The following is a 26539-nucleotide window of genomic DNA, read 5'->3' as shown; positions in this document are numbered from 1 at the left end:
GGAAGCAAGAAATCTGAAGACTGGCCGTGTGTGCGTCCACCGGTTTGTGTGGTTCATATTGAATTAATAAGCGACGTTTAGCACACAGTAGATTTAGCGCAGGTATGGCGACAGGCGTAGAAGCTGTGCTGCGTGCAGTGGAGACGCCGCTCTTCTGGCTTGGAGCCCTCACCGCGGCCTGGCTGTCTTTCTGCACGGTCTACAAGCTGCTGGCCGGCCTCAGGGTGTGGGTGCTGGGCAACGGACGGCTGGTGTCACCGACCAAGCTGGGGAAATGGGCAGGTGAGCAGGGCACAGTACACGGGCAGAGAGGCTATCGTTCATCACGCTTTGTCAACGCTGTTTTACCTGTCGCTTAAAGCAGTGCTAAGCAAACTTTTTCCACGTCAAGGAAGGACTAGTAGTTTCCCCACTCTTTTGCAAACAATCCTCTTAGAACATGCTGATGTAGGGTCCAGTGCACCTGAAAACAGCATTATTTAGCTAGGTACTAGGTATTTAAGTTCACTAGTTCAGTTAGTTCATTCGTCTCCTTCCAGCTAATAGCATTTCTGCAGCCTTGATACACTTGAAGGTTGTCTTGGATCGGTTTCAATGACTTGACTGTGCAACTCTGTATTCGTAAACAACCATGAGGATCTGTCTGGCCTGGCTGCAACATGTTCTATTATGCAACAGCAATGCTGTGAACCTACTGTCGGATTAAGATAGCTCATATAACACCCATCTTATCTTACATTGGCCTCCAGGTTAATTTGGCACAGCTTGTTTGGCTGTTTGAAGGTCTAAATTACAATCTGCCCAAGGTATTATGAACTTACTAGTCTCACTGGCCAGCCTCCCCTCCCTTCCACGAGAGGAGTCTGGCTGCATGGAAACAGGCTGCTGGTGTAACCGAGTTGAATCAGCGCGGATTCCTCGTGAGTCCCGAGTGGTAGCGAGTGGATTGGTTAAACTCACTCCCCAGGTATAAAGGCATGTTAACCAGCTCCGCCAAGGGAGCTAGCTCTCTTGGTGTTGCGGTTAACACGCTGGACTCCCAAGCCGAAGGTCGGCAGTTCGAATCCACCCCTGGACAAGCCCTTAACATGGGTTGCTGCAAGTACCACCTACACAACGCCGTTACATTGATGCCGTGAACCCGGATGTCCAGTGGGTGTGGAGTGAGTTTAAGGGGGTCAGTGTAACCGAGTTGAATCAGCGCGGATTCCTCCTCGTGAGTCCCGAGTGAGCGAGTGGATTGGTTAAACTCACTCCCCAGGTATAAAGGCATGTTAACCAGCTCGGTGTTGCGGTTAACACGCTGGACTCCCAAGCCGAAGGTCGGCAGTTCGAATCCACCCCTGGACAAGCCCTTAACATGGGTTGCTGCAAGTACCACCTACACAACGCCGTTACACTGGCATAAGCCCTCCCCTGCTCTGCAGCTGCTCTCCCATTGGAAGCGTCCATTTAAGACGCTGCCGGATTTCCGCTCCCCGCTTAATAAGAAGCTCTGTCACGGCTCGTGCACATCTACAATGGCAAAATCGCTTTTCCGCCTCGTCGCAGCATTTTGTGGCCGTGGAAACCAGCTTCCAGCTTGGAGCTGTAGCCTGTAGAAACGTTTTCAGGTCGAGGTACACAGGAGGGTGGGGGGACGAAATGTGTAGGAAGAGCTGTCATTGGGTAGCTTTAACGAAAGGTCCCGCCCTAGTCCCGCCCCGCGAACAGCGAAACGCTGGGCGGTTCCAGCGGCAGGGGGCGCGAGGTTGAAATGGACCAATCAGACGCGGAAATGGAGCAAGACAGTCTATCAAGATGCAGCGTCAAAGAGGCTTTCACAGGAGGCATGCCGCCGAGCGTTTCATGGTGTGCACGAGCCGTCATTGGCTCCGACCATGTCAATCGGAGCGGCTTGCCTTCTGCTCCCTCCTCCCTGTGTGTCGCTGTAAACAGTGCCCTGCCGCCTCAGTGAAAACAACAACGCTAACTAGCTAGAAAGCTAACGGCAGAAACCTACACGCTAGCTCGTTGCTACACGCTGAAAACGGCAAGTTGAATTGTTGGAAACTATTTTCCAAGGGCACTGCCGCTAAGCGCCGCCCGCCCATCGCAATTCCAGAATGGTGACTAGCACTGCCAGACTCCTCTCACGGAAGTGAGGGGAGGCTGGTGGCCAGCGAGACTATGAACTTACAAATAGTAACTTTCCTGTGGCCTATATGTTTGCTCAGGTCACTAACGTCGCCCGGGGGTCGTTGGCGCACTTTGATGACATCACCGCCCGTCTCCAAAACACCCTGATCTGCTGCCAGTCTCACGCACTCCACCATCACTTTATGTCCGTCACCCATTCTCCCCTCGTCCTTCCTACACCTCCTCCATCAACTGCCCCGTGCATGATGCTATTTTCTAGGGACCCATTTTTTCTTATGCGTCGTCCGAACCACAGTGACTTTCTCTGTCTTGCAGTTTCCATCAACGGCTCAAGAGCCCCTGCTGCCAGTTTGTGTGTCTCCTGTTTCAGTTTAATTTGTGCTGTGCATTGTCCATGTCACTGCTATAGGATAGGATCCTCCTGTAGCAACGCATTTCCAAAGCATTTATTCTCTTTTCGATGTATGTACTGTATAGTCCAGGTTTCACATCTGACCAGAGCAACGGATGACGTAATCAAGCAAACATTACATTTACATCCGTTTACGTTTGTCGAGAGTCCAAATGGTTTCAAATTTGTTGATATTTGATATTTTGTTGATATGTGTTGTTTCTTTTATTTGACTGCAAACTAACTTTTAAATGCCGTACAAAATATAGGCCAATTTATTATTGTCAATGCTCACTCAAATTGACAGCACGATATTTAAAGTAGTACGTCGTCTTCCTCCACGTTGCACAAGGAGACACATTCTCTTGTAGAAAATGCACTCATTGTATTCTTTAGTGTTTTCTCATTTGACGTAGCCATGAACAAGCCATGCAGAGCATGCACACATTGCACACAGTAGTACTGTGTGCTGTCTGTGTCACAACCCCCTTGCATAACTCAACCCAATCACATTTTACACTACTTCGATACCACGTGATGACGACACATCACAAATAAAGATGGACGGACAGACGGACATTTCTCCATAATCTAGGCCTGATAAAACTCATTCAAACTAACTTTGCACTGACAGCAGAGTAGCCCTGCTCCAGCCATCAGCCTATCAGAACACGTTTAGCTTATTGAAGCGACAGATACCCACCAATGATAGGCAGGGAAAAATCTGTGATTTTTCATTCAATGAAAGCACTGCTGGTATCGAAACTGTATTATATCCGTTTCAAATTTTTAGTATTGATACTATCGATACCTGTTGCAAATGAGTATTGTCTCAGTTTCAAAATTTCAGTATTGATACTTTTCGATAGTATCGATACTTTTGACAACCCTACTAGCCTGTTGCTGTTTCTCTATCTATCTATCTATCTATCTATCTATCTATCTATCTATCTATCTATCTATCTATCTATCTATCTATCTATCTATCTATCTAGTATCTATCTATCTATCTAAAGGGAAGAATGGGTGGGGAATGATCATCACGCACAGCCTGTTGCATTGGGCGCCGCGTCAACTCCAGTAAATCTTGTGATTGGATTATGGCTAGAAAAGGATTATCAAATCAGGTTGAATACTGTCCATCTGCACAACCTGCTCATTGATTGAACTAGAACCTTTGAACAGACTGTTTGTGCTCAGATTGCTGTGATGTCGGCAGTTGGCACGGCTGCTGGTCTGCTGGGCCAGGATCATGACTAAACACATAAAGCACTGTTGGACCACAGCTATTAGTAGCATCTGCTAAAAAAAAAAGAGAGAGAGAGAGAGAACAAGTGTGGGCTTATGTATCATCAAATACGTGCATTATTGTATTTCCATCCCTGACTTTTCTCCTTCTCTGTTTTCTCTGCATGATCAGTAAACCCGAACATTAGAAAAAACACACGTGTGTTTTGACAAATATTAAAGCTGCATTCAGCGATGTTTTTGTGTTAAAATAAGCGTTAAATGGCTCTACATTCTCATTGGATAAAAATGGGTGTCGACCTCAGTCCCACTATCTAATCAGAGAAATGTTGACATGTTCTGGTAAACGGAAGGTCAGATCACGATGCCTTCAAAGGACTCTATTATGTATTTCTCCATCCGTTTCTTCTGTCTGAGAGGGCGGGTCAAATAGTGAAATCGGCGATCGCCAACTCACATTGACCAATCCCAGAGGAGAGGACACCTCAGAGTCAGAGACAGACAACAGCAGGGAAACGGGTCAGAATTTGCAGTGATAAAAAGATGGCCTTCACCAACAGATTTCTCATTTAACTCAGATAATATGTAAACAATGCTGTTGGCGAGAGGGGGGAGTATACGGGATGTGCACATGTGTAGGAGATGGGACGAGGCGTGCTGTGGAGCACTGCCTCATGGGGACAAAGCATGTATGTGTTTGTGTGTGTGTGACGTGTGTGTTTAAAGGTGTGTGTGTGTGTGTGTGTGTGTGTGTTTAAAGATGGCTGTGTGTGTGTGTGTGTAGAGCTGTACTGTGAACAGTGCTTGTTGGTATTCTGTGCAGTGAGTGTGACATACAGGCTGCAGTCACTGCTGCTGCTGCTCCTATTTATAAAACGTCAGTTCTTATTTTCTTATTTTTTCCCCTCGCTCAAATATTCTGTGTGTGTGTGTGTGTGTGTGTGTGTGTGAGTGAGAGAGTGAGAGAGTGTGTGTGTCACAGACAGGAGAGAGATTGAATGTGTTATTGTATAGTATCTTAAATAAACGGTATTTGGTTTGGTATCCAAAACAATGCTTCAGTTACTGAACCAGCCAAGTTGCCAACATTCATTTGCAAATAGTTAACTCTATGATATAATTACGTTATTAAAGGCAAGTTAAGGCAACAATAGCACTTATTGAAGAGCAAAGTACTTTAAAAAATAAAGGAATACAACATATTACATATAGCATATTACTAAATAAAGGGAGGAATGGTGCTTAGTTGATGCTTAATAACCTAATGATACGCAGACATAAAACTCAACTAAACAGCAACTGCCATGTAGATTTATCCGATTGAAGCCAAATTTGAAGTGATACTGGTGGTGGTGGTTCGTTCATTAAGCCCCAATCAGCCCCAATCAGCAACATTCAGGAAATTCAACATTCACTGTGAGCTGTTTGTGAGAGCCTTCCTGCTGATGGAAAAGGTGATTTGTTCCCTCTTCTCCAGGGATGATGTTGTGTGTGTTCATTAGTGAAACAGATAGGCTATCAAAGACTCTAAACAGCGGCCCATAGTAGTGCCTGTGCCAGCATGAGAACACCTAGCCAGTCTGAAGGCAGCAGTTCTTAATATAGACCTAGTCTCATTTGAGTGAAGGGATTGTTGGACCATAATAAAAACAAAATAGCGCCCCCTTCCCTTCCCACTGCGAAACAGTTCATTCTCAAAACGACTAAAAATAGCGTGGCCCATGTTTCGCTCGTCATCTTGCCTACAGACTTCCTCACTCTCACCTGCTCTTCTGTGTGCTATATTTAGCTGCCCCCAGGCTCTTCTGTGTGCTATATTTAGCTGCCCCCAGGCTCTTCTGCTTGCTATATTTAGCTGCCCCCAGGCTCTTCTGCGTGCTATATTTAGCTGCCCCCAGGCTCTTCTGTGTGCTATATTTAGCTGCCCCCAGGCTCTTCTGCGTGCTATATTTAGCTGCCCCCAGGCTCTTCTGCGTGCTATATTTAGCTGCCCCCAGGCTCTTCTGCGTGCTATATTTGGCTGCCCCCAGGCTCTTCTGCGTGCTATATTTAGCTGCCCCCAGGCTCTTCTGCGTGCTATATTTAGCTGCCCCCAGGCTCTTCTGTGTGCTATATTTAGCTGCCCCCAGGCTCTTCTGCGTGCTATATTTAGCTGCCCCCAGGCTCTTCTGTGTGCTATATTTAGCTGCCCCCAGGCTCTTCTGTGTGCTATATTTAGCTGCCCCCAGGCTCTTCTGCGTGCTATATTTAGCTGCCCCCAGGCTCTTCTGTGTGCTATATTTAGCTGCCCCCAGGCTCTTCTGTGTGCTATATTTAGCTGCCCCCAGGCTCTTCTGTGTGCTATATTTAGCTGCACCCAGGCTCTTCTGCATGCTATATTTAGCTGCCCCCAGGCTCTTCTGTGTGCTATATTTAGCTGCCCCCAGGCTCTTCTGTGTGCTATATTTAGCTGCCCCCAGGCTCTTCTGCATGCTATATTTAGCTGCCCCCAGGCTCTTCTGTGTGCTATATTTAGCTGCCCCCAGGCTCTTCTGTGTGCTATATTTAGCTGCCCCCAGGCTCTTCTGTGTGCTATATTTAGCTGCCCCCAGGCTCTTCTGCGTGCTATATTTAGCTGCCCCCAGGCTCTTCTGCGTGCTATATTTAGCTGCCCCCAGGCTCTTCTGCGTGCTATATTTGGCTGCCCCCAGGCTCTTCTGCGTGCTATATTTAGCTGCCCCCAGGCTCTTCTGCGTGCTATATTTAGCTGCCCCCAGGCTCTTCTGTGTGCTATATTTAGCTGCCCCCAGGCTCTTCTGCGTGCTATATTTAGCTGCCCCCAGGCTCTTCTGTGTGCTATATTTAGCTGCCCCCAGGCTCTTCTGTGTGCTATATTTAGCTGCCCCCAGGCTCTTCTGCGTGCTATATTTAGCTGCCCCCAGGCTCTTCTGTGTGCTATATTTAGCTGCCCCCAGGCTCTTCTGTGTGCTATATTTAGCTGCCCCCAGGATCCCCTCATGTATTCATGTTTGTCATCTTCTCTACCCGCCCCCACCCTTCTGTCTTTCCTCCCCCTCTCCGCAACAGCACAAGATAAAAACATCATACACATGTCATATTGAGATAAGCTAAGCTACACATCATACTGTTGCGTTATCTTTTTCTTTTTATTATTAAAATTGGCTAAGTGTGTGCTGTGGCGGTGTGTGTGTCACTCACGATTGTGATGTCATCAGCAGTGATGTCACTTGAGCGATTGTGATGTCATCAGTGATGTCACTTGAGCAATTGTGATGTGACGTCATAAGTGATGTCACTTGAGCAATACTGATGTCATCAGTGATGTAATAAATCCTTCCTGGTATGAACCGATAGCAGATTGCAATTGCAATACATGCTTTTTTTAACCAGTAGATGTCAGTCCAACCTAAAAAGTAGTCTTGCGTTTGGTTTCCATTTAAAGTGGTTATTTATTTATTTATTCATTCATTTTCATTTTAGCATGTTTGGTGCTAACTAAGTCTAACTATTTACAATCATGTCTCTTTCATGCATTTCATCCTGATGAGTCAGTTGAAATGGAAAATCCGCACCATTTACTGTTGTTAGGAGCCCAGTTTGTGGGAGTTGGGAGGAGACTTGTGCACCTTTCCAGTTACTTTCCAGTGGTGCATTTAGCCTTATTGAACTCCAAGTGTGTTTTCAATGTCATTCCGAACAGTGTGGTGAGTGTTTCTCTGGTTAATAATAATACAAACCCCTTTCCTCCTCTCTGTCTTCCTCTAGTCGTGACGGGAGCTACAGATGGAATCGGGAAAGCCTATGCAGAGGAGGTGAGTTTCCTGTGACTTTGGAAATGTCAGCGTTCGCACAGTAGCAAACATCCGGGAGGTTTTCACAGTCAAATGAGAGTCAGGTGGAATTATAACGATCTCTTTCTCTAATGTCATTCTTGCATAAGGCTACTCTTATCTGCAACCACAGCACAGCCCGAGTCCAATCAAATTACCTCACTGACTTTCAAACATCTGCCATCATCAGAGCGGGTTGAAGGTGACCACACTGTACCTGTCTCCTTGCAGCTCGCACGCAGAGGCTTCGCCATTGTGCTGATCAGCCGCACTCAGGAGAAGCTGGATGAGGTGTCCAAGGCCATCGGTGAGTTTTTGTGTGCATTTAGTTTGTGTGCGATGTCGTCATAACCTGACATTGCCAGACGGGGGCGGTGTTGTTTGTTTTCACAAACCAAACCGCAAATCCCGCGAGAGAATCCGGCTTGCTTGCAAGGTTAATATCATCCTGCTATAATGAATGAATGAAATACTATTGATCTTCACGGCTTGTGTAAACAACTCATGCCTTACAGAATCATACCCGACACTCATGCCCAATGACTCTTTATGAGCAGTCTGGTTATTAATATATACTTTATATATTTGAACAGTGAGCACTGATATAGTTTCTACTAGTATTTTGCACTTTCTCAAATACTTATATATATATTTTTTGTATTCCTCCTCAGAGAGCAAATGTGGAGTGGAGACCAAAACCATTGCAGCAGACTTTAGCAGTGTGGATATCTACTCTAAGATTGAAGATGGACTCTCAGGCCTGGAGATTGGAGTATTAGGTAAGACTGTAACAGGAGCTCAGGCTACCTCACTTCATGTATACTGTACATCCTCACTGTCATACAGGCAGCAGGGCTATTTATTACACTGTAAAATGAAGGAAATGTTACGTTTTTAAAGTCATAGAAGTTGCTTTAGCCTGGCTTCTTTAGACCTCTGCTGCCCTCCTAAGATCGGAACAAGGAATAACACGCAGTAATGACTTGGAGCCGAGCCATGCATTTAAATGGTGGTTATGTGTCTCTTTCATCCTTCAGTTTCACAATATAATCGAGTCTTTTAAATGTCCCGTTGCTGTTATTTTTCTCCTTTGTCGACAGTGAACAATGTTGGAACATCCTATTCATATCCTGAATTCTTCCTCAACGTCCCCAATCTGGACACTGTAAGTGTGAAAGCCTGTATTGCTTCTGATGTCAAGAATCTGTACGTGATTATTAAGTCAAAATAGAAAAGAATATTCAAAACATGGTGAATACCGACCTTTCCTCTCTTTTTAGCATGAACATGCTAAACATGCTAAAAAGAGTGCGTTCATTGATCAAGTTCATATTTTGGTGAACAGGTGAGCTGCCTTTTGCAAATATGAACATACAGTGAGGGCCGTTAACACACACACACACACACACACACACACACACAAACACCTGCGGGAGTTAACGGCGCTCCTTTCTCACTCTCATCTTACCTGGATAATTGCCCATTGCGTTTACATGCGTGCATAAGAAACGGCTTTTGCTGTTGTTTTGCTGCGCTGGTTCTGGTTCTGGTTCTGCTTCTCTCTCTTCCCTCCTGCCTACCGCGGTTTGGGCTCAGACACACAACCAGACACACACACACAGAGGTGTGGAGTGTTTTTGGGCTGTGTCAAGACAGCAACAGTTACCAGACTAGCACCGGAAATACCGCAATTTACTTTCAAAGTAAAGGTACTCAAATTCTCACCTTTGGAGAACAAAAAGGTATTTCAACCAAGGAAACGGCAAAATACTGATGTTAAGATTACATAATGGCGTTAAAGTGGCTGTAAAACACTACTCAAGATTAATATTAAGGTTAACATTATAATGAGTTTTATTTTGAAAGCCCTAATGCGCAAGACCTACTTTTACATTCTGGCTGACTTGACGCTCATGCACTTAAAAAAAAAGTGAAATTAACTGCTCATTAACTGAACTGTTCATTTTCTTTGTAACTGTGAACTTAGTTCAAAATTCAAAATTGTGAACTATGAACATGAACTACCGTAAATTCCGGACTATAAGCCGCACCTTTTTTCCCGTTTTTTGGCCTTTTTTGGCCCCTGCGGCTTATATAACGGTGCGGCTTATCTATGGATTTAAAAAAAAAAAAAAAAAATCTCTCTTTTTTAGCACTCTTTCTAACTATAAATCCTATATAACTATAATAAGTTTTAATTTCCTCTCTTGCCCTCTTTTCACCACACTGTATGACACTGTATGACACTGTGTGCACTGTAAAAAACAACACAGGTGGTGTTGTGTTATGTTGTTTTGTTGAAATGTTAATAAATGGGAGCTTCCTACCTGTAAGCTACCCTTACATATGGTAATTAAACATTAAAACACAAAAAAAAAAAAAAAAAAAAAAAAAACATCAAAACACCCGCGGCTTATAGTCCGGTGCGGCTTATATAAGAAAAAAATAGTCAACTTTGCAGGTGCGGCTTATAGTCCGGAATTTACGGTAGTTCATTTTAATCTGTGTGAGCTGAAATCTGAGCTAGCTCTTGTGAAGTGTGAATTTGCACAACACTGTTTTTCATGTCCTTTTCCCTGTAGATGTCTACAGGGTGTGCTGTTTTTTTTTTTTTGCAAAATCCCAAATGGATTTTATTTGATTGATTTTGGCAGGAAATGCAAGAGCACATCTCAGAACATCTGCGCGTCAGACAATATCCTCTTCCTATGATTCATTGTCTTTCTTACACACTCTAGTTTTATACGCTGTGTCGTTTTGCCCGTGTAGATTGTAGTCATTTTCCTGGAGCCGTAAGGGAGACAGATTGCAGTCTTTTCACTGCTACACAGCTGTGCACGTTGGATCAATCCAGCTCTATTATTATTATTATTATTATTATTATTATTATTATTATTATTATTATTATTATTTCTATTTCCTCCAATCAAAGTCCATGGAAAGCTTTGTTAGTTCATTGGCACCATTCAACTGGGTTAACAGAAAAACAAGAATAAGAGAGGTGGATAAGAGGACAGGTGGACAGCAAGTGCAGTGCAGAGATGAATCATCTTCAAACAAACTGACGATGCCTGACTGTTAGCAGCCGTTTCTTAACTGAAAAATGTCAGTTGTTGTTGTTGTTTTACCTATAGCATCTTGCTTGAGTCTTGAGCGTGGGGTCAACAGACCTGTGCTGCTTTGTCAAATTGAAACACAATATCTCTCATGCTCCTCTTCCTCTTGACTTTTTTCCAGTTCATCGACACTATGATCAACATTAACATCACGTCAGTGTGCCAGGTAAGTGCTCCTCAGGCAGAGTGCCTGTGAGGGGAACAATGGAGATTACAGTGAACGCATGTTGCTTTATAGAGTCATTTAAAAGTCATAATCAAGTGGCATTTTGCGAGCGTCTTTGCTTACATAATCCTGTTTCAACGAGTCATTTCTGGTTGAAACAGGATGTTGGCCTGAGGCATAACGTGATGGATTGTTCAAAAGTGGCGGACGGTGGGGCGTCCGGGTAGTGTCGCGGTAGATTCCCTGCCTAGCAGTGCCGACCAACGCGAGGGCCGCAGGTTCGTGTCCCCGTGTTACCTCCGGCTTGCTCGGGCGTCCATACAGGGCACGATTGGCTGGTGTGTCTGCAGGTGCGAAGCCGGATGAGGGTATTTGTCCTGGTCGCTGCACTAGCGCCTCCTCTGGTCGGTCGCGGCGCCCGTTTCGGAGGGAAGGGAACTGGTGGGAATAGCGTGATCCCTCCCACGTGCTACGTCCTAACGGTGCTAGGTCCTGCGGTGCTACTGCGCATGTGTCGGAGGAAGCATGGTGCTAGTCTATGGCTCTCCCCAGATCGGCAGGGGGTGGAGCAGTGACCGGGGCAGCAGGGGGGAATTGGCCAAACACAATTGGGGAGAAAATGTGGAAATCGGAAATAATAATAATTAAAAAAAAAAGTGGCGGACTGTTTAAACTGTTGGTATAGTTCACACCACAACCAGTTCATAAATGCTGCAATACTGACAATACAAGGGCTTCCCTCAATGGCCCACATAGTCTCAATCACCATTGTTACCTCACTCTGTGATAGTGACTTAACAGAGATAGAGATGTATCTACATGAAAATCTTTTGAGATCCCACTTTTTTTTTAAATTTTTTATATATATATACATTGATTTAAGTCTGAAACGTAGCTGGTGCTTTAAAACACATTGCTCCATAAGTTGAGTCTTTACGCAGAGCGATCATGCTTACCGCCGTGCGTAGTCACCCCCCAAAGGCCCATTCTGAGCCAGGAAGAACCCTGGCTTCCACTCGCTCTCAACACACTTAGCTCATTCAATATTTCTCTTAACTGCTCCCTCTTCTATCGTGATCTATCTATCTCTCTTTCTACCTTCCCCGCTCAACACCCCTCCACACACAGCCCACACACACACACACACACACACACACACACACACACACAACCCACACACACACACGCACACGCACACACACTCAACCCACGCACTTGTACACAAGTAGACACAACCCGCGCACACATTCACATTCTTGACGGTCGGTTCTCACTCTGTTTCTCTCTCTCCCTCCTCCCTCTCCAGATGACGCGTCTGGTTCTGCCCCGGATGGTGGAGAGGTAGGTTTGGGTTTGTGTGTGTGACCCGCCCGCAGAGAAGTCATTCATTATTAAACGGCCCATGTGTGTGAATCGTTGGTAATTACTGTAACGGCTCTGCGAAGACATTATGCCACACATAAAACTTAAGTGGACAGTAATCGAACCGGCCAGTTGACTGTATGAGAATAATGACTTGGAAACCTTTTTAGAGGGTGAGGGTGAACATCGTTGTTGTGGGGGTGGGGGGTGGGGGGGGGGCTGGGGTTTGGGACAACAACAAAGGATTGAAATAAGTATCGTTTATCTCCATACAATTTTGACAAGAAGTCACTTCACAACATTGGAATTAGTGCACTGTTTTTCTAACGTTTCTATATCAATGTGTTCTGGAGTATATGTGCATAATGAAGATTCCACTGTTAATTTGAGTTCCAAATTGTTTAAATGCAAATGGCCTCTCTATACCGAAGAGCTTGAGATGAGCAGGATCGACCTTTCGTGTCACAAATGAACAAGAGCAGTTGCTGGGACATCCTGGTGGCTCAATTCACAATGCCATGAACCTGCAATGTTGGGATTGGGTCCCGCCTGGAATGTGTCCACTAAAGGGTTGAATCCAGACTGGAATGTGTCCACTAAAGGGTTGAATCCAGACTGGAATGTGTCCACTAAAGGTTTGAATCCCGCCTGGAATGTGTCCACTAAAGGGTTGAATCCAGCCTGGAATGTGTCCACTAAAGGATTGAATCCAGCCTAGAATGTGTCCACTAAAGGGTTGAATCCAGCCTGGAATGTGTCCACTAAAGGATTGAATCCAGCCTGGAATGTGTCCACTAAAGGATTGAATCCAGCCTGGAATGTGTCCACTAAAGGGTTGAATCCAGCCTGGAATGTGTCCACTAAAGGGTTGAATCCAGCCTGGAATGTGTCCACTAAAGGATTGAATCCAGCCTGGAATGTGTCCACTAAAGGATTGAATCCCACCTGGAATGTGTCCACTAAAGGGTTGAATCCCGCCTGCAGGGCTCCAAACTCGTTTTTTTCCAGGTAGCACTAGTGCTACCTACTGTTTCATTAGGTAGCACAAAAATAAATTAGGTAGCACCATATTTTTTGATGTGAGTTAATGAGTGAGAAGACTGTGATTTGATCATGACAGTTGGGCTTTTGGTGAAAGGAAGAAGAGGACTCCTCAAGCACCCTTGAGGAGTCTTTAGGAAAACACCTCTACCTTTAGTATGAGAGAAGAGAAATGGACTTAGGCAATAACTATAAATTGCTGGTTTTGATGTTTCACAAGTTCTCTCGCAAAGTCTTTGGCTGTTACTTATATGTTGTTGTTTTTTTTAACTATAGCCTGCTAATCACTATTTAATGTCCCAGGAGATGAGTCTAGTAAAAGGGACAGCAGCTTCCACTTGCATGGAAGGATATTTTTTGACAGTGCTACATGTGGTCTTTTCAGGTAGGTATGCTCTTGAGGTACAGTGACTAACTTGTACAGTTGTCATATTAGTGTATTATCAGCATTTTAATTTGTGCTTTTGCCATTTAAGTGGATAGTTGATAGTCCTCTAGGCTATTAAATGTTTTGTTATTATTTGTATTTTTTATTTTTTTTTGTCTTTTTGTAGTGTTATTTTTCCCATGAAGTGGGAATGAAATGAGTCTTGCACTGAAAGCATATCCTACATAGGTGAACAGCAGTATTATCAAAGATCAAATTGGAGTCTCTTAAGTATGTGCTTTTGTGGCAAATTGATTCCCAGATACCTCATTGATTTCAGCGCACACACACACACACACACACACACACACACACACACACACACACACACACACGATCCCCCTTTTAGATTTCTAACCCAACATAGGATAAGCAATAACCACGCCCTGTGGCGCTGGGATTGGCCAGGAGCAACACTGGAGGGCACGCAGCCCAGCGATTTCATGAATCAACTGAAGAGCTCTTGAGAAGGACAGCGGGCTGCTGTGAGTGCCTTCTGCCCGCTGCTGCCTAGCTGTTCCTGTGTTTATTTTGATTTGTTCTGGTACACCGTCCTCGTCCATGTCTCCCTGTCATATCTATGATCGTTCCCGTTTTCCCCTCGGCTATTCAACACGTCCTCACCGCCCTCGCAAACTGATCGATCATTTCCTCATTCCTCCGATGATCAAACACATCTCTTGATTACTTTCTCCCGTTTTCTCCTGGCTGGCACAGAGGAAGGCGACTCCAGCTCGGCGTTTCAATTGCGTTTCTCCTGTCTGCACAAGGAAGCGTTACCCGTTCTCTGCTTTTCCTCCTGCTCAATTTCAAAACAACAGCTGCGGTATGTGTTTGATCGCGTGCTGTCGGCTACCCTTTGAAGGCAGGGACCTGTGTCTGTGTGACAGGCTGGGCAAGTGTTTGCTGCAGGCGCTGCACCAATAAAAACAGCACAGAGGCACGCGCAGGCAGACGGGGAGCAGAGGGGACAGAAAGATGCGATCTGAAGCAGGCGATTGGTTGGGGGGGAAAAAAATATTATCCTCTCTCATTCTCCCAAGTCGCACGAGTGCGACCTGATTGCAAATTAACTCGCACATTTTGAAATTAGGTGGCACATGCGACCTAATAGGTCGCACTTTGGAGCCCTGCCCGCCTGGAATGTGTCCACTAAAGGGTTGAATCCAGCCTGGAATGTGTCCACTAAAGGATTGAATCCAGCCTGGAATGTGTCCACTAAAGGATTGAATCCAGCCTGGAATGTGTCCACTAAAGGATTGAATCCAGCCTGGAATGTGTCCACTAAAGGATTGAATCCCACCTGGAATGTGTCCACTAAAGGGTTGAATCCCGCCTGGAATGTGTCCACTAAAGGATTGAATCCCGCCTGGAATGTGTCCACTAAAGGATTGAATCCCGCCTGGAATGTGTCCACTAAAGGGTTGAATCCAGTCTGGAATGTGTCCACTAAAGGGTTGAATCCAGTCTGGAATGTGTCCACTAAAGGATGAATCCAGTCTGGAATGTGTCCACTAAAGGGTTGAATCCCGCCTGGAATGTGTCCACTAAAGGATTGAATCCCGCCTGGAATGTGTCCACTAAAGGGTTGAATCCAGTCTGGAATGTGTCCACTAAAGGATTGAATCCCGCCTGGAATGTGTCCACTAAAGGGTTGAATCCAGTCTGGAATGTGTCCACTAAAGGGTTGAATCCAGCCTGGAATGTGTCCACTAAAGGATTGAATCCAGTCTGGAATGTGTCCACTAAAGAATGGAATCCAGCCTGAATGTGTCCACTAAAGGGTTGAATCCAGACTGGAATGTGTCCACTAAAGGATGAATCCAGCCTGGAATGTGTCCACTAAAGGGTTGAATCCAGCCTGGAATGTGTCCACTAAAGGATGAATCCAGACTGGAATGTGTCCACTAAAGGGTTGAATCCAGCCTGGAATGTGTCCACTAAAGCAGCCTGGAATGTGTCCACTAAAGAATGGAATCCAGCCTGGAATGTGTCCACTAGAGCAGAAAAAGGAGAGCAAAACAACAACAATAGCACTTGCTTACACCCATTTACTTGGTTTTCAGGAAGAACGGGGCCATCCTCAACATCTCCTCTGCCAGCGGGATGTATCCTGTTCCTCTCCTGACCATCTACTCTGCCTCAAAGGTAACTTCACTCTGCTAGAGAATCCTATAGCAAAGACTCAATACCTGGTGACCTTCTCTTGACAAAGAGTTGATTGAAGTGTGGCCACTTTTTGCTGTCAGATGATAAATTGGGATTTCTAATCCGCTGACGTACAGGATACAGCACGAGGCAAATGCTATCTACTGATCACGATAGACTCTCACGGGGGGCATTTTGTGTCAAAAAGGCAGGGTAAACACTAATGAGGCTTTCAAACTTCCACGATTGGAATTTGGAAACCCTCATTAGTGTTTTGCTTGCACCTGTGTTTACCCCAGCCTTTTTGACACAAAATGGCCCCCGTGAGAAGGGTCTATTGGTGTAAGCAGCAGTGTTCATTTGGAGGAATAAATGAAAGGATGTTTTTAAGTTAACAGCATATTTTAACTATTGAGACAAAATAGTAAAGTAGATTGAAGATAAGTTTAGGTAACTAAACCCCACACCTACAATAACTGTATACATTTGATATCCTCAACGTTCCCTGCTTTGTCTCAGTACATCTGAGTGGCATTTCAGTTGAGTCGATGTACAGTGGGGAGTACATGAGCTAGTGTAAACTCCTTTTTATAGGAGCACGCCCTGGCATCATAATGTTTTATTCATCTCTTGTTTGGCTGTTAGCTTACAAAAAGCGCCTGCTGTTCACGGGTTTTCAGCTTGATTCGTTTGTCAGCATCTTGAGATCGGGGTCATGTTTGTCTTCCTGCAATGCAGTTACGAAAGTGAATCTAAAAATCCTGTCTAAAATCGGAGTAGAGTCATCAGTTTTGCATCTGAAGTGTGTTGCAATTATTTCATCAGAATGAATACTCATCACTTCAGATATTAGCTGCTGACGTCTTGCAACTGAAGTTTATTTCCAGAGGCTTGGGGAGAGAAAGTGGCATAGAGAGCCAAAGTGAACGTCACTTCCTGCTTCAGCACTGTACCAGAGATTTTCATCCGTCATTTATTTTCCCCACAGACATTTCGTAAAATGCTTATAAAAATAGTTTTACTCGGTCAAGCCAAACGGTTCAGCTATATTTAGAATCTGGAGAGACCATAGAACATTTCACTCAGACCAAAAGTAAAAAACAACAACATTGAAAAAACGTTTTCTTTAAATCCGCAATCTTTTACGCTTTGGTCCGAGTGAAATGTTATGTGATCTCTCCTGTTTCTAAATATATCTGAACCCGTTTGGTTTGACCAAGTACAACTATTTTTATAAGCATTTTACGTCTATGGGAAATGTCTATGGGAAAATAAATTGCGGATGAAAATCTCTGGTACAGCGCTGAAGCAGGAAGTGACGTTCACTTTGGCTCTCCATTGACTGCAGTTACGGCTGACTTGGGATTCATCTCTACTTGTCACGTAGACGGAAATGTCAAATCTGACCTAATATATCCGCATTTTGGAGCGTCTCCGAATCCTAAGTGAGTGAAACATTCGAGCCAGTGTTTATTCACCCGAACAACCGGGTGGTTGCCAACGATACATTTTGACAGGATTGTTTTGGAGGCATATGAGAGCTATTAGAAAAGTCCGTTTCCATTCGGTTTCTGAGGCAATGAGTGGGACTAAAGTTGTCAGTTGCCCGTTGTCGCCCTTTAAGCTAAATGAATCCCCTCAATGCAAACGATGTGTACGGCTACACAGAGGGGTCTGCAGTGGCCAAGGAGGTTCGCAGTGAACATCTGCGGCCTATTGGTCAGCAGCACATACCCTAACCCCAGAGCCATGTATATAGAAGAGTCACGACATCTCCATTCACTCCAATGGACCAGTTTTTTACTCCCAAGAGTTCCAAGAAGTAAGTTTCTGGATTAAGCAGCACTGTCAAGTTGCAGCAAAATGGACAGTTTGTGTTGTACTCTGAAAGTTTTTTTCTTTTTCTTGAATCAAATAGTACATTATCAGCTTTATTTTAGCATGCAAAAGTAGCGCGAGACCCATTCCTGGCTGTTCATTGGTTAATGAGTCTCGCATTTTGGTCCTCCGCTGACGCCACTATGTAGTATTATGTAGCCCCGCCCACTTGACCCAGTTGTGTTATGACTTCCTGTTCAAAACACCGTCTGTTTTACCTGCTCACTAGTAACTGTCCTGTCACAGGAAGTGTCAACACAATAGGAAGTAACTGGCTGACCCCTGTGTTGGAACATAAGGTGAACTTGACAGACCTCATGCACTTTACCCACAAGACATCAGAACACAGCACAAATATAAACAACATTTTACTGGACCACCACCAGCATGCCTAAACTTTGCACGGTCCTTTAAACAACAATGCTGCAGTTGACCTTAATGTCCAGTGGAGATCTGCTATATGAGCAAACTGGATCGGGGTTGGTACTGCTCAATTGTTCATCTTTAAGTGGAGACAGGGTGATGGAAGGTCTGGTAAATTAGCCCAGATCCAGGACATTGAGTTCATCATAAAGTCATCTTTATATACTCCACACTGCCACGGTTAATGAATGTACTGTCGGACAGAATCCATTCGGCAGTTCAAATTCAAGGAGCTTCTTTGAGGGTTCATCATTGTATCTGAAAAGGGAAATTAATATGAACGTACATGGGAAATAGACCTCCCAAAAGTTCACAGTATTGGATGTTGGATTTGCAGAGTTAGCCTTAACAGCATGCCTCTTATCTTATACAGGCGTTTGTGGACTTCTTCTCGAGAGGGCTGCAAGCCGAGTACGAGAGCAAAGGGATCATCATCCAGGTAAAACCATGAAGCAAACTTCTGTTCCTTCTGCTACTGTAAAAGCCCCACATGGTTCTGCATGAGTTGCTTGCTGGTTCCAATAGAGAATCCAGTGACTGCATGAAGGCTGCTTAAACCTAACCTGAAGGAGGAGCATCACCAGCACTTCCCTACATTACATGCATGGCCGAATGGAAAGGAGATGTTTGAGGAACATTGTGCTGATACCTCATCATCATCATCATCATCACTTTGGACATATTCTTCATGTAACTAATGGGCTTTTCTCCTTGCAGAGTGTTTTGCCATTTTTCGTGGCCACCAAGCTGAGTAAAATCCGACGGGCCACGCTGGACAAGCCCACTCCAGAGCGCTATGTGGCGGCCGAGCTCAACACTGTGGGGCTGCAGAGCCAGACCAACGGCTACCTCCCCCACGCCATCCTGGTGAGTGTGTGTTTGTGCGTTAGGGTCTGAAGAAGACATACGTTCTCATGTCCTTCTTCAGATGATGGATCATATATCTCCCCTCCCCCCCCCAAAATATTTACTCATCAACCAAGCTCAGACCAGAATTGGTCTGAAAAGCAACAGAGAGGTCAATAGCTTGTTAAACAGTCGCTCTATAAAACTAAAGTCACTCATGGTAAATGGACCGCATATAGCGCTTTTCTAGTCCATCGGCCATGCAAGGCACTTTACAATGGCTACATTCAGCCATTCATACACCGATGGCGGCAAGCTACCACACAGGGTGCTGGCACGACCGTCCGGAACAATTTTGCGGTTCGGTATCTTGCCCAAGGACACTTTGACATGCGGACTGGAGGAGCCGGGGTTCGAACCACCGACCTTCTCATTAGTGGACGGACCCGCTCAACCACCTGAGCCACAGCCGCCCACTATGAGGTGACACAAATCTCAAGGTCGTTAAGAAGCTACGGGTTAATGTGACCGTTTCTTTGTCAAAAAAATAATTCTGGGCAAAATTGTAGGTTTATCTGGTATCTATGGTATCTATATACAAATAAAAATGAAGACACAAATCTGGAGCAAAAGGTACAGAGGATTGCAGTGCTTTCATGTGGCACTCAGGCTCCTATCGAAAGGCACCTTGGGACAGGTCAAAGGTCAAAGGCTGCACAGCAACCTGGGTACGTTTTATACCTAATTCCCAATAGTAACCAACCATTCCCAGAAATCTTTTGAACCTTAAGATGGGAACTGGCATTGGAAGGTTTCTGAGGACCTCCACTGTGGGCAAGATCAGTCAGACATTCCCTTGTCCAGCTACCTTTCTGTACTTCACTCTTTGGCCGGTTAATGGTTAAACCTGTCCGTTTAGCACTGAAAGCCACAGCAGAACTGTTGAAATGTGCCTCCAGTATTTGGTCATAATCAGCAGGGCAAACGTCTCATTTGTACAGAGGGGCTTACTAATTAATGTTGTGTCAACAGTTGCCAAAGCATCTGTCACAAGTCAACATGCTGTAAAATAACGCAATGGGCTGCTCCAATATGTTGCAATAATGTCTCCATCTTAACACTGTAATTATAGTATTCTAGTCATTACTGCCGTCCCTCTGTGCTCCCATACAGTGCAGGACAATTTGAGGAACTAAATGATGTGAGCTCAATATCACTGACATTCAAACGGAATCTGAACCGCTTTTCTTACCACCTATATTTTTTTCCCCCTGAAGAGGTTTTGTGATTTTTGTTTATTTCTTATTTGAGATCTTAAATAAAAGGATAGTTTGGATTTTTTTGATGTGGGGATATATGAGGTACTTGCATACAGTCAGTGGACTACATGCAGTAGAATGCAGCCGGCACGCTCGCGGTTTGGAGAGATGGAGGGGGCCGTGAGCGAAAACAACAAACAAAGAACAGAGAAAATACATAAAATGCTTGTATACTGCTCACCTGGTGTAATCCAAGTCTCCACAAGCCCCGAGATGCCAAGTTGACATGAAAAGACCATATGCAGCTAGAAGCTCACTTCTATTTCTCCTAATAGCTCGAGCACCTGGCTCAGATTTCAGCTTAAAAACAGGGTGTAAATGACATCTTTTCAAGTCAACTTGGCATCTCAGGGCTTCTGTAGACTTGGATTACCCCAGGTGAGCAGTATGGAAGCATGTTATGTATTTTTTCTGTTGTTACGTTTTTGCTCATGGCCCCCTTCACACTCAGCAGACAGCTCTACTTGCCTGACGCGGCCGGTCTCCATTCTCCAAACTGGGATCGCGCCGACTGCGTTCTACTGCATGTAGTACACTGACTAGGGGTGTCACAAATAATCGATTATGAGATGCATCGCGATGCGGACCTGCACGATTCTGCTTCGATTCACAAATGTCAAAAATCGATTATAAAAAAATATATATATATAATCAAATAAAATATAATGGAAGTATGCAGTTGTTTATTTTAATTATGGATCATAATACAATGCAATTCTGAATGCACTTTTATTTTAAAAGTAACTACACAGTGAGAAAAAAGAAAGGTGAGAAAAAAAATCATGTATTCGGGAAAAAAAGTGATGCATCGATAATCGTTATCGAATCGAATCGTAGCCCTCTGAATCGTAATCGAATCGTGAGGCCAGTGAAGATTCACAGCCCTAACACTGACTTTATGCAAGTACCTCTCATACAACCCCACATACAAAAACCACAACTATCCCTTTAATGCTCACTCAGATTTATGAAGCAAGTCAAGCAAGCTTGGAGCACCTGCTGCTGTAGCTGTATAAATATATTTTACCAGGCAACCACTTCAAGCACATGCATGTGCGTGAAAAGTTAAAGGAGCTACTTGAAAGCACACGGTACAAAATCCGCTTTGCCGATTTCATGAATAAGGCTGTCAGATTCTCTGAAACTCAAGTTCGGACGAATTTGAAATGACACGAGTTGAATTCACAGTTGAGCACTTGTGCTCGCATTCGGTTGAAAATAGGAAACGACGTGTAGTTTCTACTTTCTCAATCGACATTTTTGCAACACAACCCTTCAGCTCAACTACACATGTACAGTAAATTAGCTTGAAGCTCTAATCTGGTGCATCTCTTTGTTCTTTACTGAGAATGATTCATGTACATGCACACTGTCCCTAAAATAAACTGAATAAAATAAAATAAAATAAACTGTCTGCTCGTAATGTGCGATTGTTTAACGTTGCCTGCGTGTCCCGGTTGAGTGGAGTTTGCCATTTCCTGGTTACTTGGCATTATATAGATAAATATAAACAACGGCATCATTATTACAGCACACAGATGGTCAATAAAAATCACACATTCTGCAAAAACAAAAGAAGACGAGCCTTTCTTGAACATTTCTGTGAAGATTTCAGAAGATTTGGACAGATTTTCTGCATCAAATGAACAGGCACAATTTCTTTTTGAATCTATTTCTAAAATGGTAGAAAGACGTGAGATATTGCCAGTATTTTTTTTTATTGAGATTCACATTGCTTTAGTTACTGCTAAACTTCTTACTTGCTGACGTAAGTGATAGTTAATCTTAAAAGAACAGATGTTCACTTGCACCTATTACCAGGATCTTGTTCTTGATTCTATCTTAAAGTGATTATATCAAAGATTTTCATGTAAATAAATGTCTGTTAAGTCACTATATAAAAAAAAACTATCAATTGCAGACTGAGTTAACATAATGTTGATTGAGCCTATTGATGGAAGCCTTTGGATTTTCAGTATTGCAGCATTTATGAATGGGGTGTCTGTGGAGACACCCCAGAGAGGGTGGGCGGAGCTAACTCAATACACTCACACTGTATGTTACTGTAGGTTCACAGGGTGGGCGGAGCTAACACAATAGACTCACTCTGTAGGTAACCTCGCGTCACCAGGCTCTTCTCGGCGAGAAAGAGCCTGGCTCCCGCCCACAATTGATTTTGTCACCCTACTGGTTCCCGCCTAGAGCCCGCCCTAGACCGGATGGCAGCGTTTCTAGCTCGTCAACTTTCACGTTAACTTGACAATTTGACCCAAGTATCAGAATCCTCTTTCACCGTTTTGACCGGTGTGTCAGGCGGTGGTGGCGGAGATGCCATATTGCATAAACGTTTTGTTTTATGTAACGCTAGCTTTGTTTTGATCAGACTCTAGTTTAGGTAACATCACCGCGTCAAGCTAACGGCAACAAAGACGTTGTTAGGCGCATTGCCATCCGGTGTTAATTCTGGGTCCGGGGTTTACGCCCCCATGACAAAAAGCGGGGTGGAAGGTGCCCAGACTACTCTGTAGGTTACTGTAGGTTCACAGGGTGGGCGGAGCTAACACAATAGACTCACTCTGTAGGTTACTGTAGGTTCACAGGGTGGGCGGAGCTAACACAATACTCTCACTCTGTAGGTTACTGTAGGTTCACAGGGTGGGCGGAGCTAACTCAATAGACTCACTCTGTAGGTTACTGTAGGTTCACAGGGTGGGCGGAGCTAACACAATACACTCACTCTGTAGGTTACTGTAGGTTCACAGGGTGGGCGGAGCTAACACAATAGACTCACTCTAGGTTACTGTAGGTTCACAGGGTGGGCGGAGCTAACACAATAGACTCACTCTGTAGGTTGCTGTAGGTTCCCGACAACTCTTGTGTGACGTAACAAGCTGCTTTTCCCCCCTGGTCGCTGCTAGCATTATGGGTGGTTACTCTGGCCGAACAAACTGACTCATGTCACATAATGCAACACTGTTTGGATCTCACATGCAATTACCACTCATCGCCAAGATGATCACTTTAAGTAAAAACATTTTTTTTAATAAACTATGAACTCTTTGAGTTAAAGAGCTATGCAGTTTTTGGTGTCATATCAGCATATTGATGAAAATTGATGTCATGTTTCCTAATCATCAGTGGAAAAAGGAGCTTCTTGGTTTCTTTTTAGAGAAAAATGTAATGCAGAAGTGTTGGTACACAGGTAACCTGCACAGGTTTAATGCAGAAGTGTTGGTACACAGGTAACCTGCACAGGTTTAATGCAGAAGTGTTGGTACACAGGTAACCTGCACAGGTTTAATGCAGAAGTGTTGGTACACAGGTAACCTGCACAGGTTTAATACAGAAGTGTTGGTACACAGGTAACCTGCACAGGTTTAATGCAGAAGTGTTGGTACACAGGTAACCTGCACAGGTTAATGCAGAAGTGTTGGTACACAGGTAACCTGCACAGGTTTAATGCAGAAGTGTTGGTACACAGGTAACCTGCACAGGTTAATGCAGAAGTGTTGGTACACAGGTAACCTGCACAGGTTAATGCAGAAGTGTTGGTACACAGGTAACCTGCACAGGTTTAATGCAGAAGTGTTGGTACACAGGTAACCTGCACAGGTTAATGCAGAAGTGTTGGTACACAGGTAACCTGCACAGGTTTAATGCAGAAGTGTTGGTACACAGGTAACCTGCACAGGTTAATGCAGAAGTGTTGGTACACAGGTAACCTGCACAGGTTTAATGCAGAAGTGTTGGTACACAGGTAACCTGCACAGGTTTAATGCAGAAGTGTTGGTACACAGGTAACCTGCACAGGTTAATGCAGAAGTGTTGGTACACAGGTAACCTGCACAGGTTTAATGCAGAAGTGTTGGTACACAGGTAACCTGCACAGGTTAATGCAGAAGTGTTGGTACACAGGTAACCTGCACAGGTTAATGCAGAAGTGTTGGTACACACAGGTAACCTGCACAGGTTAATGCAGAAGTGTTGGTACACAGGTAACCTGCACAGGTTTAATGCAGAAGTGTTGGTACACAGGTAACCTGCACAGGTTTAATGCAGAAGTGTTGGTACACAGGTAACCTGCACAGGTTTACAATACAATGTACAACTTCAAAAAATAAGAGACATGGGCAAGAAAAAGGCAATGCGTTTCAACCTCACTGGGTCTTCGTCAGGCTGTAGGCTGTATGTTTCCTAATCATGCCACCAGAATGGATGGAATTTTGTCCATGAAAGGTAGACTGGAAATGGGCCTAGTAAGTACTGAAGGTTCCATGTTACTTTCCTTCAGTGAAGGCCTAACCGCCCTTTTGCTATTAGGAGGTGACTATATTTAGAACATCATTATATGACGATGAAATAGCAGAAATAGCCGAACTGTCCTCTACACAAAGTGAGCGCTCCCTGTTTAATCGGCTTTCTTGCGTCACTTGTACTTTGGGAGTTGGAAATGGTTAACCGTTCATGTTAATCTGCTATTTTGCAAATGCCAACCGCTGACCACGTCATGTTCCTCTGTAGGGCTGGGTGACCACTGCGCTGCTCCCTGCCAAGCTGGTCAACCGCTATACGATGGGGGTGGGCTTATCGCAGCGTGCCCGCTACCTGAAGAAGCAGAAGCAGGGATAAAGAGCGAGGAAATGTCTGGTTTGCGTCATCATGGACCAAGAAGAGAATCCGTGCAAACGTCTGGAAAATATCTTAATGAGCTTCCCCCTCCGGTCTACCCTCCTCCCTCCCTGGTCTTCCCTCTCTCCCTACCTCCCTCCTGTTCATACATGGTTTGAAGCAGTATCTGGCCATAGTTGCCACTACTTATATTGAATCTAAACATATGAGTGAAGAAGAGTATTGAACAGTCGGCACGTTCAGGCGATCAGCTTTGCGGACTGGAACACTAAACCTGTAATCTAAAAACCAACTTCACTTTGCTTCATGTAAAACACACTCAAAGATGTGATATTTATAAGAAGAAAGATCAAAGCAGAAATTCCATATTCGCTCAAATGAACGGAAGTCCCATCGGCCTGCTATTAGCACAGTTTTCACGTCTCCATACTGTAAATGGGTAGGGCATAGAGACTTTGGAATGGTTGGAGATCAGAGGATAGTTGGTGTCTTATGAAGGAGAAGCTCTTTAGTAGAACACTGGATAGCAACTCATAGATTCTGTAATGTGTTAATAATTCCAAAGCACTTCATGATGTTTACAGTAAAAAACTTAAATGTACTGGAAAATACAGGTGGAGCACCAAGGTCGCATTATAACATTCACAGCTTCCTTCATTCTGGGGGAAAATGTTATTTTACAATTATTATTATTTTACAACATATAGGTTTCTTCTTCAGTGCCCTACCAACTCGTGAATGTTTTTTTTTCTCTGTTAATTTTTCCATGTTCAATTGGGAAGAAAATGGGGGGGGGTCAGAAAAAAACCCTGTTAATTTGATGTTTTTGTTGAAAATGTTGATGTGTCTTGGTGAAGGGGGACAGCTTAGTAAACCGTAGGACCAAACTCAGCTTAATGTGTGTTAAGGGCTTTGCGAAATAGGTAGATAAACACCCACTAGAGATTTGACAGGCCTCGAGGCTGTAATAGAATATTCAAAGTGTGTGTTCGTACTAAATTGAGTTTCAAATTATTTTCCTATAATTCTGCAGACATTTCTGGCAGTCGGTGTCCTATGAGACAAACCTCCACCACCCATCGTTTCCTCCATGCTAGTTAAAACGAATGCAGAGAAATCTCTGCAAACACTGTTTGACCCTAACCCACGTGTGGTGGGTGAACAGATGAGTGTGTGTTAGTTTAGTTTTTGTTTGTGTGGAGCAAACGGGTCATGACGCTCGAGGGACTCACATTCTCCATTCATCTTGATGAGTCAGCCTCAATTCTAACTGGAATGTTGGCTCTATTATTAAAATGACATCTGAACCAAAATGTACAAAGAAGACACTAATTATGTTTGACCTGCTCCCAACCAATGTATATTGTGTGTATATAATTGTCCAACCTTTGTAATTGAATGTACATTTAGGTCTTTGTATGCAATTGATAACATTTTCCTGTCCTGACTTGACATTTTGAAAACAACTCAAGCTTTGTGTGCGTGCGTCATCAACTTTGATATGAGGATTTACTCTTGACTAGATAAGTACTACCCACAGTATTTGCCATTCTGACCATCAATAAATATGCTTTTC

At 44.2% G+C, this 26539-nt stretch overlaps 1 protein-coding gene across 1 annotated transcript; it reads left to right on the top strand.

Moving 5' to 3' along the window:
- On the top strand, window positions 1–26539 carry hsd17b12b (hydroxysteroid (17-beta) dehydrogenase 12b). Its single transcript, XM_083652758.1, has 11 exons — window positions 1–282; window positions 7544–7590; window positions 7840–7915; window positions 8280–8387; window positions 8709–8773; window positions 10846–10890; window positions 12197–12231; window positions 15787–15868; window positions 18543–18608; window positions 18887–19036; window positions 24856–26539. The coding sequence occupies exons 1-11, from the start codon at window positions 105–107 to the stop codon at window positions 24961–24963; spliced, it is 960 nt and encodes a 319-aa protein (XP_083508884.1). The 5' UTR covers window positions 1–104; the 3' UTR covers window positions 24964–26539.

Source organism: Poromitra crassiceps (genome assembly GCF_964638095.1).
Source record: "Poromitra crassiceps genome assembly, chromosome: 16".
Classification (NCBI taxonomy): Eukaryota; Metazoa; Chordata; class Actinopteri; order Beryciformes; family Melamphaidae; genus Poromitra; species Poromitra crassiceps.
The sequence above is the reverse complement of the archived record's forward strand: the minus strand, read 5'-3'. Positions and strand labels throughout refer to the sequence as shown.

Coding starts and splice junctions, on each gene's coding strand:
- hsd17b12b (XM_083652758.1), top strand. CDS start 105: ATGGCGACAGGCGTAGAAGCTGTGCTGCGTGCAGTGGAGACGCCGCTC. Junction 7,591..7,839: donor GGAAAGCCTATGCAGAGGAG/GTGAGTTTCCTG, acceptor GTCTCCTTGCAG/CTCGCACGCAGAGGCTTCGC. Junction 19,037..24,855: donor ACCTCCCCCACGCCATCCTG/GTGAGTGTGTGT, acceptor GTTCCTCTGTAG/GGCTGGGTGACCACTGCGCT.